The sequence below is a fragment of the Notechis scutatus genome, chromosome 5, assembly GCF_049901735.1.
Source record: "Notechis scutatus isolate UNSWTSFEM ecotype Mainland chromosome 5, rNotScu1.2, whole genome shotgun sequence".
NCBI classification, from domain to species: Eukaryota; Metazoa; Chordata; class Lepidosauria; order Squamata; family Elapidae; genus Notechis; species Notechis scutatus.
This window is the reverse complement of record NC_142013.1, coordinates 82,078,551-82,096,259: the sequence shown is the minus strand read 5'-3', so window position 1 is coordinate 82,096,259 and position 17,709 is coordinate 82,078,551. Positions and strand designations below refer to the sequence as shown.

Genomic DNA, 17,709 nt, shown 5'->3' with positions numbered 1-17,709 from the left:
TTGGCTATTGAAAGACAAATTGATAATCAGTTCGCCCAGAAAGAGTTGCTTTTGAAGTTAGCAGTAGAACAAGCTAACACAGATTGCAGAAAAGATCTTAAATCCACTTGTAGCAAGTGGAGCGAGAAATCGCGGATTTGATTAATGCATGTAGGAAGGTTGGGAGTCAGTCTTTTAACATGGAAACTTTAGCTTTGGCTTTACAAGCAGGACATGCTCAAAGGGAATTGTTTCAATTGTGGGAAGCCTGGACATTTTAAAGCGCAATGTCGGGCTCCTGGAGAGGTCAAAGTCAGCAGAATAAGAGATCAATGGGACAGGGTGTTCGTCCTAAATCAGTGTGTCCGAAATGTAAGAAAGGATACCATTGGGCAAATCAGTGCAGACTTCATTCTGAGGGAACTGTGTACTATGCCACTAAAACACCCCCTATCTTTGAATAAATAAAAAAGGAGGGAATGTGGTAATATAATCTATTGATCATTTTATCATTTTCTGTAAGGCCTTTGTATAACTAGCAATAGGTCTAGGGATATAGGCATTCTTGGTGGGGGTAGGAGTACCTTTGCTCATGAGTGTCTCATCCTGTTTTGATCTGCAAGTTTAGAAGGAACAGGAAAATAGGTAAAAGTTCAAGATACACAGTTGTGCTTTCTCATGGGACTTTCCAGACTTTCCCATGAGACTTTCCGTGGCTGTATGATCTCATCCTAGTAAGGTAACATCTGGGACTTTCCAAGATTGTGTGTTCTCATGCTGGTGAAGTAATCTCCTGTAGAGGTCATTGTTTCTGAATATGCATACTGTATTTTTGCTTGTGTTTTTCTCAATAAATACTGCTACCTGAGTTCACTCAGGGCTGGCATTTTCTCAGACATTTCCCTGTGTCTCATTTCGAATGTCAGTCCACCATACTTCCCACCGAGGAGCAGGAAGGGTTCCGCCCGGCGGCAGGCGGGCTGCTTAAACTTTGCTCGGGCGGCACTTTAAAAGCCTGCTCCCAGCACCCGAGCAACTTCCCAGCAGCTTTCGGCTTCCTTTTAACACACGGGCGCTCGCGCCTGGCCCGAGCCGTGCGGCAGAGGGAAGCCCGGCAGGCGGGCGGGCTGCTTGGAGGAGCGACCCGGCGGTGCTCCGGCAGCAGCAACAGGCAGTTTCGCCTGGGCTCCGCTCAGGTGTCGGCTGGGGCGTCAATGCGGCCCCTGAGCCAAAAAGTTTGCCCACCCCTGTTCTAGACATACATAAAATAGCATATTATTATAGCTAAAAGTTTTGATTTATAAGCAAAGGTACACAAGAGTAGAAACTTTTCCTATGTTTGTACTGTGTTTATAAGCACATAACACATAAAATAACCAACTATTACTACTACAGTATGTGTGTTGAGATGGCATGCTGATTAAATGTACAAATAATTGTCAAGTTACAACCATTTCATTTAACAATTGTTTGACAGCACTAAAAATGTGACTTACAACTGGTCTTTGCACTCATGATGCTGTTACACCCTTGAGGTCTTGTCATCAAAATTTGGTATCTGGTAACCAACCTACATGTAGCATCACATGACTGCCATTTGCCCACTTCCCAGAGGGTCTTCTGACAAGCAAAGTCAATACAGAAACTGGATTTGATTTAACAACCATGAGGTCCATTTAATGACCATGGCAAAAAAGGTAGTAAAATTGGGTGTAATTTATAATGGCATCATTTAGCAACAGATGTTGTGGTGAAAGTTATAGTTGTAAGTTGAGGAATATTTAAATGTGGAATGATGTCACCAAGTTGCCTTATAGAATTGGAAGCTAGAGGGAAAAATAGTGAATTCAAAAGAGTGTTTGATGTTGTGGACTTCCAATTTCAAATCTATCTTTCCAAAATGTCTTCTAGGAAATTATGGTTCTGTTATTTTCAGTAACAATTAAGGCAGTCATTTCATGAGACCAGCTATGACTCTTTCAAAATTACCACATCCATATCTGTTTAAATTCTTAATTTCTGGCAAATTGGCTAAACTGGAGCTTATTAAAATGTGTTTCTTAAACAATTTAAATAATAGAACTATTGTAAAATGTTTAAAATTTGGCCCATCTTAAGTTTTAGATACCCTGATGTTAACAAAGTGTTTCAAAGCAGAGCAGTTAGAAACTGAAAGATCCCAAAATGATTTGAAAGGAAAACTGTTGCTTTCAGCTAAATAACAACCTAATGAAATAAATGCTTTGCATTTGACTTAATTACAAAGCAATTAATATTAAGACAACTCAATGGAGTAATTGTTAATTTTAAAGATAACACAAGAATTACCATTATGTTTCTGGAGAAAGCCAATGACTTTTTCAAGAACTGTAGTTTTGTCCATTTTACATGTATTTCCTGGAAGCATTGAGCTGAGCTCCTTAATGAGAACATTGAACTGGTCACGTCTCTTCTTTTCAGACTTATTACGTGAAGCCCTATGAACAGAATGAAATTGTTAGTAGACACACAACATGGAATCACTCATGTGTATTTACTACTGCAATCTCTTCTTAAGAAAATTAATTCTTTACATTAGAATGAAACAAACTGAAAGACAACAAAGAGCTAAGAGAACAAAATTGTTTTGGCTATAAGTATACCCTAGTGTTGTAAATTCAAATTCCTAAAACTAATATATATGAAGGAAAGAATCCCGCATTTCTCACATTCTCATGTTCAAGGCAAAAATGCAAAAAAGAATGGCACAAAACAAAACAATTATGGCAATTCTACTACTTTTTAGTATTACCAGGTTTCTTCTCTTCTTGCTCTTTTTCTTCTAAAAAAAAAAACTATGTTAAACTTATAAATATATTTCCCAAAAAACCTGGCTATTTACCTCTTTGCCCTGTCTTTCTCATCCTCATCCATCAGATTGTCTGAACAGCGTTTTCTGTTGATAGAATTAAAAATAATTTTAATATGTAATTTCATTAGATTTCTTTTATACTTATGTTTCAAACAAAATCAATGTGCCATAACTTAATTTATTGTTACACTATATTTAAGTCAGTAGCTCTAGGAATCATCAATCAGTACTCTGGCTTTCTTATTTCAATCACATTACAACCTTTTCTGAACAATAATTTCCATCCATCCATCCATCCACCCATCCATCCACCCATCCATCCATCCATCCATCCATCCATCCATCCATCCATCCATCCATCCATCCATCCATCCATGGTTATGGAAGGATGATCCAGAAATATATTGATGCATATAGAATGCAACTTTTTCCCAAAGTACCAATACAAAAGCTACTTGCAAAATAGCATTACAGAAGTGACAACATGCAGTATGAGACCTGGGGGAGGAATCAGCTCCTGCATATTCAACATAAGATGCAAGTCCCTATAATGTTTATGGCCACATTTTGGAAGTGATTTGCCATTGCCTTCTTCCTACAAATCAGAGAGTTAGTGGCCTTAAATTACGCATTTAGCTTCAAGTTTAAGGTGAGACCAGAATTCATGCTCTTCCATTTTCCATCTCAGTGCCCTCAACCTCTACACCAAACTGGCTCTCCTATACAATTAAGACACCACAAAAAACATTAACATAGGTATAACTGTTTATTGGGATACTATGTTGTTTTCAAATAGATGAAAACAAGCAAATACATAAGATCTTACAATATCTAATAATTAACAATTTAGATATTCATAAATGGAAATTGGGGATTTGTCAACAATGCAAAAAAAACCCAAAGCACTCATTCATAATGCCTCAAGTCAGCTTCAAAATTTTCCTGGGCTCTTGGTTACATCCAAGCTAAATATGCCAGCAGAGATTCACAAAATGATTTCACTATTGCCATCCCAACAATCCAATATATATACTTATAGATAGTCCTCGACTTAAAAGTGACTTATGGCTGTTTTTCACACTTACAACTATTGCAGCATCCCCATGGTAATGTGGTCAAAATCTGGATGCTTGGCAACTGACTCATATTTACGGTTGCAGTGTCCTAGGAGGATGTTTTTCGACCGTCTGACAAGTAAAGCCACTGGGAAGCCAAATTCACTTAACAGCTGTGTTACAACTTAACAATTGCAGTGATTCACTTAACAGATGTGGCAAGAAAGGCCTTAAAATGGGGCAAAATTCATTTAACAACTGTCTCACTTAGCAACATGAATTTTGGGCTCAACTGTGGTCATAAATCAAGGACTACCTGTATTTGTAACAATCCAAGCCAAATATAGTTTATATTTCTTTCTATCTAAGCTAGCATTAAATATATATCAACTTATTTCTGCATCATCTGTTATAATTAATTTCAGCCACTGTGTATTTTAGTAACACATTTGTTTCCCAAGTGGTTGGTTTAACAATTTGTTTATCCCAGCCCTTGCCATGTAGTAGACTGCAATCCACATGGAACAAATGTTTCTGTATTACTTCTTACATTCCCAAGACTTCGTTCATGTGGCAAAGAAATATTACTTAACTAAACAAAACAACCAACCATGTTTATATTTCCCACTGAAACAGTTTAGGTACTACAGTTTTTTAAATATTAAGTGGCAATTATTATTCTCTGAATATTAGTTAGTAGTATATAAAGCAATTTATAATGTAGTACTTTCACAATCAGTGATACCAATGTATGACCTGGACAAACAAACAGATATTCTGATAAAAATCCTGTTTGTTATCCTTTTGCCAATGGCATTGGGAACTCTTAGAAGAAAGGAGTAATTAACTAGCCTTTTGATTAAAATCAAGTGTAGTAAATTTCCAAATTTGGATCTTTGTTGTCTGGTTCAAATATTAGATCTCTAGTTCAGAAAAGACTTGCCTGTTTTATATTACTTTATATATTTTTTTTTTTATTTATTTATTTATTTGATTTGCCAATTGTTTACAAGATAATAAGTATAAATGTATACATAGTTGTGAATACATGAAATGGGTACATATAAGAAAAATAAAAGAATAAGAGAAACAATAGGACAGGGACGGTAGGCACGTTGGTGCGCTTATGCACGCCCCCTACAGGCCTCTTAGGAAAGGGTGAGGTCAATAGTAGACAGTCTAAGGTTAAAGTTTTTGGGGTTTGGGGAAGAAACTACAGAGTCGGGTAGAGTATTCCAGACATTGACCACTCTATTGCTGAAGTCGTATTTCCTGCAATCAAGTTTGGTGCGGTTTACTTTGAGTTTGTATCTATTGTGTGCTCTTGTGTTGTTATGGTTGAAGCTGAAGTATTCATTGACAGGTAGGACATTGCAATGTATGATTTTGTATACCATGCTTAAATCAGACCGAAGACGGCGTAATTCAAGGTTTTCTAGTTCTAGAATTTCAAGTCTGGTGGCATAAGGTATTCTACAACTTGAGTAGAGGAGTGGAGAACTCTTCTTGTGAAATATTTCTGGACTTTCTCAATTGTGCTAATATCGAGATACCATAGGATTTTATTTTTAGGAGTAGTTTGTCGTGTACCACTGAATCAAAGGCTTTACAGAAGTCTATGTAGATTGCATCTATTGCTTTGCCCTTTTTTTTTTATTTCCAATTTTGTATAGCCTGCTGATTTTCTCAAGGACATCTACTTCTGTAACTTTATTTTTAATAATATTGTATATATTTGTTAGTTGCAGATGCAAAAATTCTATATTTTAAGAGAATTAGAGAATTCTATATTCTCTTACAAATAATTAAAATATAAATAAAGCTGTGAAGTCAGTTTTGTGGAAAATGGAATAGTTTTCTTATCTTCTACTTAAGCTTTTACCGAAAAGAGAGTAGCAAATATTATAAACTAATATGAATAAAGATATTTATCGGTACACCTCAAAGTATGCCTATCCCCATCTAGCAATGCCAAACAACCTTCTGAACACAAGAGAAAAAGTAGGTCAGTTGGGCAACACTGTTCTTCTGATGCAATTATAATGGCTGTTTTGCAGTCAACACTTCCTGAGTTCATTGCAGCAATGAAGAGACTATGAAGATTGTCTTAGATGATATAAAGGCTTTCATTAACACATGGTACAGGTTTAGCTTTTACACTAACACAAAAACAAGAGTAGCAGCTTGTGAAAAGGTTAAGAAATGGGTATAAAGCTTGATGAAAGCTCAGAATTTAAAGTATCTAGTATTCAGAAGGTAGATACATTTCATCTACCAAATTTCTCACTCATTATATTCATTTCCAAATAGCTATAGGAATATATACGAATATATAGGAATATATATAATCTATGATTTGAGATGTTTGATAAACAAGCATACAGACAAAGAACCAAGAACCTAATTTCACATGTATTGCAGAACATGGACATTCAAGAACATGCTATATCCAATACATACAACATTTTCCTCTTTAATTTTCATAAATTACAGGTAGTCTTCAAGTTATGACCACAGTTGGGACAAGACTTATTGATCCGCAATGTGGTTATTCAGTTGCACCTCCTTTTTTTGCTGCAGTAATTTATTCTTATTTGAGACAGACAGTTTAGAAAAATGAAAAATAAATGAACAAACAAACAAATAAATAAATATTTCACACCAAAGAACTTCCATGGGAAGTGTTTTTCACTAATACATTCCTACTACATCTTTTCTGGCATACGTAGCCAGAGAAATAATGATTTAGAAACATTGACCCAAAGACATTGGGTAACTTAATAAAATACAATTGATCGAGTTAAACTGCTCTGTCCATCCAGAATCCAGACATCACAATTTGGTGGCAAGCCACATTAGTAAAAATCAATAAATCTAAAACTAAATTATTTTAAATGAAATCCAGTGTTCCCCTAAAAAAGGTTAGAAACAAACAAAAGAGAAGAGATGTAATAAATACATAAACTACAGCAATAGGGATAGATACAATATATTACAATATGAGATCAGATAGAAATATTAAAATCAAAGCCAGCCATGAAGAAAATATTATACAGGTTAATCCACAACAGAATATTTGACAAGACATGCAATGTTAATTCTTCTGATACACTTTGAATAAAAGATGCCTTGCATACCACATAAGCTGTAACAATATGGTTTATCATTTCCAGGCATGATCTAATAGTTCAGAAATACATGTTTCCCACATAGCACTAAGATGGTAACATCTAATTGACACTGAAAAGGTTAAATAGGGTCAGAGCAAATTATAACTTGAGTAGGAAATAGCCATAAATCCCAGGGCTATAGATTAAATTGGGAATTTTAAAAAACATCATGGTAAAAGGTAATCAACAACCACCTCCAGATTGTAATCAGCAAGACTTCTTGATCTGTGTGTTTTTCTCTGGAATGAGAAAGAATAGACTTTGCTTTATTCTATAGAACAGGGGTCTCCAACCTTAGCAACTTTAAGTCTGGAGGACTTCAACTCCCAGAATTCCCCAGCCAGCAAAGCTGGCTGGGGGATTCTGGCAGTTGAAGTCCTCCAGGCTTAAAGTTGTCAAGGTTGGAGACCCCTGCTATAGAATATCTTTTCAGGTATGTGAAAAAAACTTCAAAATGCTTCTCTAAGGATAAAGTGTTTTTAAACATATTTCTTAAATTATAAGAGTTTTATGAAGAGATACAGAGATTATAAAACGATAAAAATAAAATGTTTAGACAGATTATAGATATAGACCAAACTACACAGAATGCAAAGACTGTACAGTCTGAAAAAGGAAAGAGATTTGTTTTTAAACATTTTTATTTTTAAATTGGAGAGGACCACTTTCTGCACCATGGCAGCAAAATTTGGATTCTTTGCTCAATACTTAGGACGATGCTATACTGCTATTTCTACATTAAAAGAGGTACTAGAGGAATATTTCAAAACCTTACTGTAATGAATCTCCTGAATGCATCGAACTAAAATTTGGCATGCTATATATGTACTATAAATGGTATACCATCCCAGCTACTTTCACTCCACTTTGTCAAAAATGAATCATCTGCAGGTCTAGAGATGTTCATAGGAGTGTCAACAATATTAAAAAAAAAATGGCAAGCATGCCCAAGCAATCAAAGCATTATTCCCTTATGACCAAAAAGATAGGAGCAACGTAAGGTGTTGGGGGCCAAACCTTTCTCCAGATCATGCTGAAGGAATCTAAGAACCTCTGCCAACTGGGCTAAAGCGGGAGAGAGAGACCCTCCCAAAGGCACCATCGGGAAGAGCCTTCCAGGTGGCATCATAGATGCACCTTGTGAGAGGTTTGCGAGATGCCAGGATAGTGATGATGACCCTTTCAGGAAGATCAGCCACCTCTAGCCGCTGCCGCTCAAGTGCCACATGGTCAGCTTGAGCCACTGGGGCTCCGGGTGGAGCAGAATCCCCTGATGAAGGGAGATTAGATGGGCTGGGATCCTCCAAGGAGAAGCCACCGACAGGTTGATCAGGTCCACAAACCAGGGCGTCCTTGGCCAATAGGATACCAGGAGGAGGAGCTCTGCTCGTTCCTCCAACATCTTCTGAATTACTGCCGGAATGATGGGAGCGGGGGAAAGGCATAGAGGAGACTTTTGGGCCATCCGCACCGAAGGGCATTGGTCCCCTCCACTCCCTGGCAAGGAAACCTGGTGAAGAATCTGGGTGACTGGGCAATTTGAGGAGTGGAGAAGATCCACCTCCGGCGTTCCGAATCTGAGGGAAAGGTCCCTGAATAGAGAAGGAGGAATAGACCATTCTGCCTGGTCGACTAGGCTCCTGCTGAGCCAGTCAGCCTGGGAGTTGTTGATCCCGGAGAAGTGGTCCGCCGAGATCGACAACAGGTGTTGCTCTGCCCATAACCCCAATCGTAGAGCCTCTCCCATGAGGGCTCTGGACTCATCTCCCCCCATCGGTTGACATGAGCCATGGCAGCCATGTTGTCCATAAGGACTAGAACATGAGAGCCGGTCACTGAGTGCCTGAAATGCTTGAGAGCTAGAAAAATGGCTCTAAGCTCTTGCCAATTTATGGGAAGGGCCTGCTCTGACCTGGACCAAGGTCCTGAGCTATCTGGCCCTGCATATGGGAACCCCAACCCAGGAGGCTGGCATCGGTGGTTATCACTAGCCTGTCTGGGTCCCTGAAAAGGAGTCCCTTCCAGATTAACGGGGAACACCACCAATTGAGAGATCTCCGGATTTGTGGAGGAAGCGGGACCTTGATGGATGAGTGGCTGGTTCCTGCTCGTTGGTAGGGAAGCAGGAACCATTGGAGTGGACAGGAGTGGAAAAATCTGTGGCTCTGGAGATATGACAGGGTAATTTGCAGATCCTGATGGGCTGCATGGATGAAGGAGGACAGAATCAAAATGTTGTCCAATTAGCATTGGATCCTCACTGGAACAGAAAGCAGAGATCCCATCAATGCTGCCAGAACCTTCGTGAAGACCCTTGAAGCCGATGAGAGGCCGAAGGGAAGTGCTCGATACTGGTAATGGGTATTCTGATAACAGAAACGGAAAAACTGGCGATGATGAGGCCCAATGGGGATGTGGAGGTAAGCCTCCATGAGATCAGTGGAAGAGAGGAGATCGCCCTCCCGAATGCTCTCTAAAATAGAATGCAGAGTCTGCATTTTAAATAGCCTGTATTTTACAAATTGGTTGAGAAATTTTAGATCCAGGATGGTTCGCTACACCCCCTGAGGCTTTGGGAACGATGAAAGGCAAGAATAAAGCCCACGTCCCCATTGAGAGGGGGGAACAGTTTTGAATAGCTCGGATTTCAAGAAGGAGTTGAATGGCCTGATTCATGAGGTCTTGCCTTGAAATGTCCCAAGAGACAGGACAGATCAATTGGGGGGGGGGGTGCATTAGGAAGTCCAATTGTAATCCTGACCTAATAGTGCTGAGCACACAGGCATCCGCCGTTGACTCCTCCCATTTGGAGGCAAAGAAGGCTAGGTGACCTCCGATGGGTGGGGAGAACGAGGGATTACTTAGAGCGACGGCAGGAACAACCCCCACCCTCCCGAAAGGGCTGTTTACCAGTATAAGGAGCTGGGCGATAGTCGGCTCTCTTCCCAGAGGAAGAGAGAATTTTATGTTTATCTCTGGTTTCAATGAGATAAGGTTCCAGAGCTTATCGCCCACGAATGGAACTGAAATCAGCTTCCATTTATGGCGTGACTCCGCCTGCCAATTTCTGAACCATAACAGTCTTCTTGCTGCGACTGAAGATGCCATGGCCCTAGATGCAAATTTTGCGGAATTGAGAGTGGCATCTGCAGTGAATTCCGCCGCTGCAATAATCTTGGGGTCTCTTCCAGGGGCTGGCTTTTATATCTTAGTACAGACTCAGCTAAATTACATCATAGGAAGGAGTCAACCCACCCTGGGCTCTCGATGCAGCATGGAGGAGAAGGGCAGGATCTGGAAGGGAGGAAAAGAACTTACAGCAAAATCTCAACAAGACTTCCAAAAGATACATTTTAACTGAAATATCGCAACAAAAACCTCAGGAAGAGAAAGTGGAAAAAGAAATAAGAAGAAATAACTTGGGACTATTTGGATTACTTGATGATTTCTGGATTTTTGGTTATTGTATTTGAATGACTAAAATCAATTGGGTGGTTGTTTAAAACTGTTTAAAATGGCTCCACTTTTAGAAGAACTGGAAATGGAACTTAAAAAGTACAAAGAAGATGCACAAGAAGGGAGAGGTTCTTTCGGCTTCGTATTTCAGTTTTTAGAAATGGAGATTTGGAATTATGAGAAACAACAAGAAATGCCTGCAGAACAAGAAGATTGCGATAAAGAAGAAGCCATCTTTAAAGAAAAAGTAATCTTAGGTGGAGAAAAAAAGGAAAGGGGGGAAAGAGAATGGAAAGTTTAAGATTGGGATAAACAACTCCAAAAAAAAAAAAATAGTGAAAAATAAGTATAAAATCAGAAAGCAACCGAAGAGGGAAATGCAGAAGAGAGAATTAGAAGTAGAGCGACAAGGGGGTAAAAAGGGGAAGGAGAAGATGAGAGGGAAGAAAGAAAGGAAAAGAAGTTATAAAGGACAGAAACAAAATATAGAGAAACAGGGCCTATTTAGAGATAATGGGTGAAAATTTAATGGAAAAAGGGATTCTGCAAAGGTACATAAGATAGTATTGTTATATTAGAAACAAAAATAATTTTAGAAAATATGAAACAATGTATGATTAAAATTTTTGATAAAATAGCTATCATAATTCAGTGGAATGCTTGTCAATAAATAAATGTAACAAAATGAATATTTAATGATTTACAAAACATATGTGAAGAAAAATAAGGGAAAAATTAATTATGGAGATTATATGTGTCTTTAAGGAAGTATGATATTTAATTGAAAAGAAGTGTTAAAGATGTTAAGATTTTAATGATTATTAATGATAGAACTGAATTGGAATGGAATGAGGGTTTATAATTACATATATTTATAATCTTTTTTTTAAAGAATATAGTGTGTATTATAAGAATGTACCAAGCAGAATTCGATTGGAAGTTATGTATTATGTATTATATTGAAGGTCATAACCTTAAGGTATATATTGAAGTTTAAATAAGAGTTGAATGGATGTAATTAAAAGATATAAAGGTGTCATATTCCAATTAGTAACTACAGGAGAAAATTTGTTTAATGAGAAAAGATAATATGAAATTGAAACAGAACAGACAAAAGTATAAATATAATTATTTGAATTGAGATGAGATAATCAAAATAAAATTGAGAAAATTAAAAGAGGGGGAAAACTATATAGAAAATGTAGAATAGTATAAGATATGGAATAGAACACAAAAAGGAACATGAAATTGAGTTTTGTGTCTGTATAAAGAAGTTCAACCCAGGACCATGCTATTTTCAAAAAAGATGTTTTGTATGTGTGAAAACCCAAATAAAACTTTATTAAAAAAAACAATTAACGCAATGGGTGTCACTGCAGGATTGTTGCACACTGGCCTTTTTTCTGGTCTCCCAGGAAGATAATGGAGTCGGAATAATTTTGTCTCTCATCTAATATCCTGCTTCTGATAGCCTGTATTCAGCAATAATCATTTGACAGGAAATATTATTTGAAAATATTTTTTCAAATCACCAGAAAAATCACATTTAAAAGATCACAATTAGAAATATTACAAATTAATCACATATACACCAAGCAACACCTTCCCATAATCTAGATTTCTGAATTGCTTAGGCAGCAGCAGCAATCAATTCCGTCCAGGGTGGACAAAGATTGTAGGCAAAAATCTCTCTTCCTAAACAAAAAACTGTGTGTTCACTGACTGAAATCACTGATAAACAGGAAAACCTTTTTTTACAGAAGTCAAATAATAATTATGTATTTTTCTTCATATCTTGCTTCCAGAAAGCATAGCACAGTAAGGATATTTTCCCACTTCAGCTTTGACCAATGTATTACCATGACAACAATACAATGACTGAAGTTGTAGCTACTGTATTACACTTTTTAAAAAATGAACTCATCTTCTTCAAAAAGCTTCCAATGTTCTAAACAGAAGACTATTTAGTTTGCAATAGTAATTGCTAAGTAATTAATATTTTGTTTTATTGTTTATAATTGACCAGTCAAAGTGGCAGAAAATTACAGTACAGTGAACAATAGAACAAATAAAATATATAGGAAATAATCAAAAGAGAAGTGTGAGGTCCATGAAATATTCAAAACATGTCACCCGGCTGTGACCTATAATTAAAACTGTTGCAGAGTTGCTTATTACAAATGGTATATTTAAAAAAGTCCATAAAACAAATAAAACAAATGTAATAAAATGTAACAAAATAAAATTATAGATATTTTATATTACAGAAGGAACAAAACGGAACATTTAACAGTCTAACTAGAGCCCTGGATTTGGCAGAGGTTCTCATGTGTCAAATACTGAGATTAATTTTTTGTAGCTGCAACACAAAATCTAGCTATTGAATGCATAACATTAATCTAATAAAGGATTTCTCAAAGTATAGCCAAAGGTCCTTCGCACCGGTCCACAAAATCTAAATTATTTGCCAGCGTATTTTGAAAAGTAATTCAATACAGGTAGCTCTGGACTTATGGCCAACATTGGGCCCAGAATTTCCATTGCTAAGCAAGGCAATTGTTAAGTGAGTTACACCTGATTTTATGTCCTTTTTTGCCACGGTTTTTAAGAAATCACTGCAGTTGTTAAGTGAATCATGCAGGTGGCTTCTCCCCTGATTTTTGCTTGTTAGAAGCTGGCTGGGAAGGTTTCAAATGGTGAACACATGCTGCAACCATCATAAATAATTGCTGGTTGCCAAACACTTGTATTTTGATCATGTGACTGTGGGGATGCTATGACAGTTGTAAGTGCGAGGAATGATTGTAGGTTAGACTACATTTAGGTTAGACGAACTAGATCAGGGCTGTCAAACTCATGGCCCACAGGTGTTCTGATCCAAACTCTGCTCCAAGGAAACAAACACGAAACAGAGGTAACAGCAAAAACTTTTAATTATTCTTTACGAATTCCGTTCCCTCATAGTTAAAAGACTGTTTCAAACTAATTATCTCTGATAAAAACAAACCTTGCCAAGGTTGTGCAAGTCTGCCAAGAATACTAGATAACGTTACTAAGAAATTTTTCAAACACAAAGAGTCTCCAAACACCAGCCAATTTACTCTCAACGTCCAGAAGGCTTGAGTGCAAAAACTTCTTTGCTTCCCGCAAAGAACTCAGATTTCTCAGCTAGCTTTTATCTCTTAAGGGAGGGGCCATACTTTGCAGCCTTTCTCCTGAGTCGCCCGTGCTGCTGCAGCTGCTCTTTCTTTTGAGCAGCCCTGCACGCACACGCACTGGGTACAGACTCCTTGGGAACCTCTTCATCACTGCTGCCAGCCTCCACAATCTCCAAAGGCAGCATTCCACTCCCTGATGGTCCTGGCCCCATCCCTGCATCACACACAGGCCCCTCATCTGAGTCCTCGCACTCCGAGACTTCAGCCGTCTGCACTTGCTGCCGGAGAACCACAACAACGGGCCAGGTGTGTCATGTATTGGCCACTACCATGCCTGGTTTAGTGAAGAGGGAAAAAGTCACAATAACGTCACGTGTCGGCACTGTGGCAACGTGAGTTTCACACCCCTGAAATAGACTGTGTTGTTCCTCCGAGTCATATAGTATATGAGGGTATGTAGGTATATGCATAATTTTGTATTTATTTATTTTGTCATATTTATGTAGTGTATATTGGAGGTGGTGACCCTTTGAGAGCTGTATTCAACAGCATATTTTAATATATGCTGATTAGTGTACAATTAAAGTAATAATAAAGTTATTCTAAGTCAGAGGTGTCAAACTCGAGTCGTCACAGCATCGTCACATGATGTATCACAACTTTTTCTCTTTGCTAAACCGGGCGTGGCTGTGGCCAGCATGTGACACATATGGCCCGTGGGCTGCGAGTTTGACAGCCCTGGTCTAAGTCAATTGCTGGAGAGTTACAGGGGCAGAGACTTTTCAAATAAAGGATCTCATAGTATCTATCCTAAATAAATACGAGGGAATAACTCTTTGACTCCACTTGAGATAAATAACAATGTGCTTCTCATCTCCCAAATGCATGAAAGGTTATGTCTAAATATTAAAAGTCTGGTTATATATTTTGTGATCACTGATTGACTAATTATACTCTTTTACTTTCCTAGTAAGGGTTATAGCTTTTGGTTTTTTTGTAATTAATTAGCTAACAGTATCTAGTTTTCACAGTAGTGTGCGAGTTCTTTTAAGACTCTTCTCAGCCCTATGACTGAGCAAAGACGATGACTGTATCATCAGCCTCAAGAAAGATTGGAACATGTCTCTTGGCCAATGGATGAACCCACATTAAGATATGAAATCACTGAATTTATATAAAAATTAAAAAGTAGTGGGACTAGAGAAAAAAAATCAATTAATGATCTTCACACTGCATCTAACTCCCGGCTGATATTATTGTAAAAAAAAAAATGATTAGATAAAAGAAGTTTTATGTCGACAGTGGTAGTCAACAATTTCTTCCATAGAATTTCTCTGAAACTAGAATCAGAAGCCGATTTGAAATATTAAAAGTATGAGTAATTAATACCATTCAGGTCTCACTATTTCTGTGGACTGATAAGAAATGTTAGAATTAAATTCTTTTGACACAAAGCTGGTGATCAAACAAGGAAGTCTTATTTGTCTCATTCTTTTTCAAACTTTTTTTCACTGCAAATCACTTTTATTTATTTTTCTTACTGTACATTTTTCAGCCTGGAGGTCCCATGATGAAATTGGGCACTGGAAGTTGAATGCAGAAGCTTATAAAGTTCATTCAGATAAAAATAATAATAATAAATGCAATCCAAATGACTATATAACACAGAGATGTCAAACTCAAAGCCCAGGGCCCAAATTCGGGCCTGTGGGGTGCTTAGATCTGGCTTGCAGGATGCCCTGGAAACAGAGGACTGGCCTGCGGTGCATTTGCATTCTGCCGGCAAAAATGGAGCTCGGGAGGACCACTGTTTTTGCTGACAGAGGGTTGCAGGAGGCCGTTGCAGCCAAAAACGGAGCTCGGGAGCCTGTTTTTGCTGGCAGAGCACGTGGGCCACCACAGGCACCCTGACATGACCCCAAAAGGTACTTTCAACCCAGATTCAAAGTACTAACAGCCACACACGCACCCAAAGTCATATGATTGCATTTTCAGCATTCAGACCACATTTACAACCATTGGAAGAATCCTGTGTTCACGTAACCACAATTTACAATGTTTTTTTTGCTGGAAAACCAGCATTTATTTCTGATTTCTGGCAAAAAAAAAACACCAATTGTGGAGAATGGATTTGCTTTAAAACTGCCGTGTTCATTTAACAATTGCTGCAAAAAAAGGAACATAAAATGGGGTTGGTCATATGATGGCCCACTTAATGACTGGCATGACTTATGACTACAATTCTGAGGTCAATTACAGTTGTAAGTTGAGGATTACCTGTGTAGGAGATAGAAATAAGGCAATGTGATCAGTTAAGCCTAAAATCACAAAGGCCTGAAACACCAAGTCATGTACCTTTTTTCCATCAAAGAATAGTCCACAGGCAACATTCTGGCATTTTCAGTTCTATCTAGAAGTGAGTACCAAGATAAAATTCAACAGCCATTATGTGTATTAGTGATTTTAAGCAACTTGTATTACATGAGATATAAATGGGTGGAAAAATTATAGTTGACTGATACAGCAAATGTTTGAATGTAAAATGTTTTAGAGACAAAGGGGCATAGTCTCGAGGCAGTTTATCTTGAAATATAGGATAGAAAAGAAATGTTGACTAGGAAGTTGCTTCACAACAGTGTAAGTATAAGTGAGTTAGATGGATCAATAATTTCACTGTGTACAAGGCAGCATCCACGTTCCTAGCATAATAGCTGTTGTTTTGTACTGGTTGCACATTATATAGCTCTTCATATAAGCACACCATTACAATGTGGATCCCAAAGGGGTGGATTTTAGGAATCATACCAATTGCATGAATACTAAGAGAGTCATAATCTACCCATTGTGGAAGGTGCTCTGAAGTAAGTAAACATCTTTAATAATGTACCTTATCATTGAAAACAATCATGTGAAATTACTTCCCTCTATTTCCTGTTTTGAACAACAGCTTTTCTTTCTCATTTAAAAAGGAAAATCAACACACAAATAGAGACTGGACATACATGAATATTCTTTCTCATTATGTTGTATGTTAGCTGAAGTAGCTTATGAAACTGCAATTAGTGTCCACACAATTGGCTTTTGTTAAATGTTTATTAAAATGATCCCATAAACTTCACCTGTCTTCTATGATTACCAATTTTTTTCCTGAGTAATAATTATTAACAGTGGTCATCTGTATACACATGGGTGTGTTTCTCTTCTTTATTCCTGAAATTCCAGAATTTCAGACCTATAAAGATTCCCAGTTGCCATTTCCTATCTGAACCTTATTATCATGTTACTTTTCTGTGTTTTAAGATAATGAAAAGAAGCCTTCTGAATATACAACAGTATTGTATAGCTCTTTAATAACAATGAAATAAACCCTTATTTCCATCGAGATATTTTTCCATTGAGATCAGCTAAAGCAGATTAATATGCAAAGGACATTAATTAATTTGTCCTAAGTTATTAATGAGTCAAACACTTTGAGTACACAAGAAATGTTATTTGTTAAAACAAATAAATAATGTTTACGTCGTTGCTATTAAATCTCTCACACTGGACATGCACACAGCTTCCGAAAAAGTTCCCTTCTGTTTAGAAACCAAGTATAGTTACAACAAACTTACAACAGTTTGTTTAATGACTGTTCAAAGTTACAGTCACTGAAAAAAGGGACTTATGACCATTTTCCACATTTACGACCAGCATCCCTGTGGTCACATGATCATAATTCAGATGTTTGGAAACTGACTCATATTTTATGACAGTTGCAGCATCCCGGAGTCGTGTTATAATCATTTGCAAGCAAAGTCAATGGGGAAGCCAGGTTCGCTTAACAACCTTGTTACTAACTTAACAACTGTGGCAAGAAAAGTCATAAAATGGGGCAAAACTCGTTTAAAAAATGTCCCACTTAGCAACATAAATTTTGGACTCAATTGTGATCGTAACTCGAGGACTACTTGTATATAGAGGTGAATCATGGAGCTAGTTAAAAAGTTAAAAATAAAACTTATTTTTAAAGTTAAAAAAATATTTTTATTTTATAATAA

The 17,709-nt window shown here is 37.4% G+C and overlaps 1 protein-coding gene across 1 annotated transcript in view; it reads right to left on the bottom strand.

Moving 5' to 3' along the window:
• Positions 1 to 17,709, bottom strand: part of NPAS2 (neuronal PAS domain protein 2) — a 69,457-nt gene that overhangs the window by 39,030 nt on the left and 12,718 nt on the right. Inside the window, exons 2-3 of the mRNA XM_026666788.2 lie at positions 2,861 to 2,914; positions 2,308 to 2,456 (exon numbers count right to left, since the gene is read on the bottom strand). Of these exons, the coding sequence (XP_026522573.1) occupies positions 2,308 to 2,456; positions 2,861 to 2,914 (203 nt within the window). The remainder of the gene's footprint in view (positions 1 to 2,307; positions 2,457 to 2,860; positions 2,915 to 17,709) is intronic.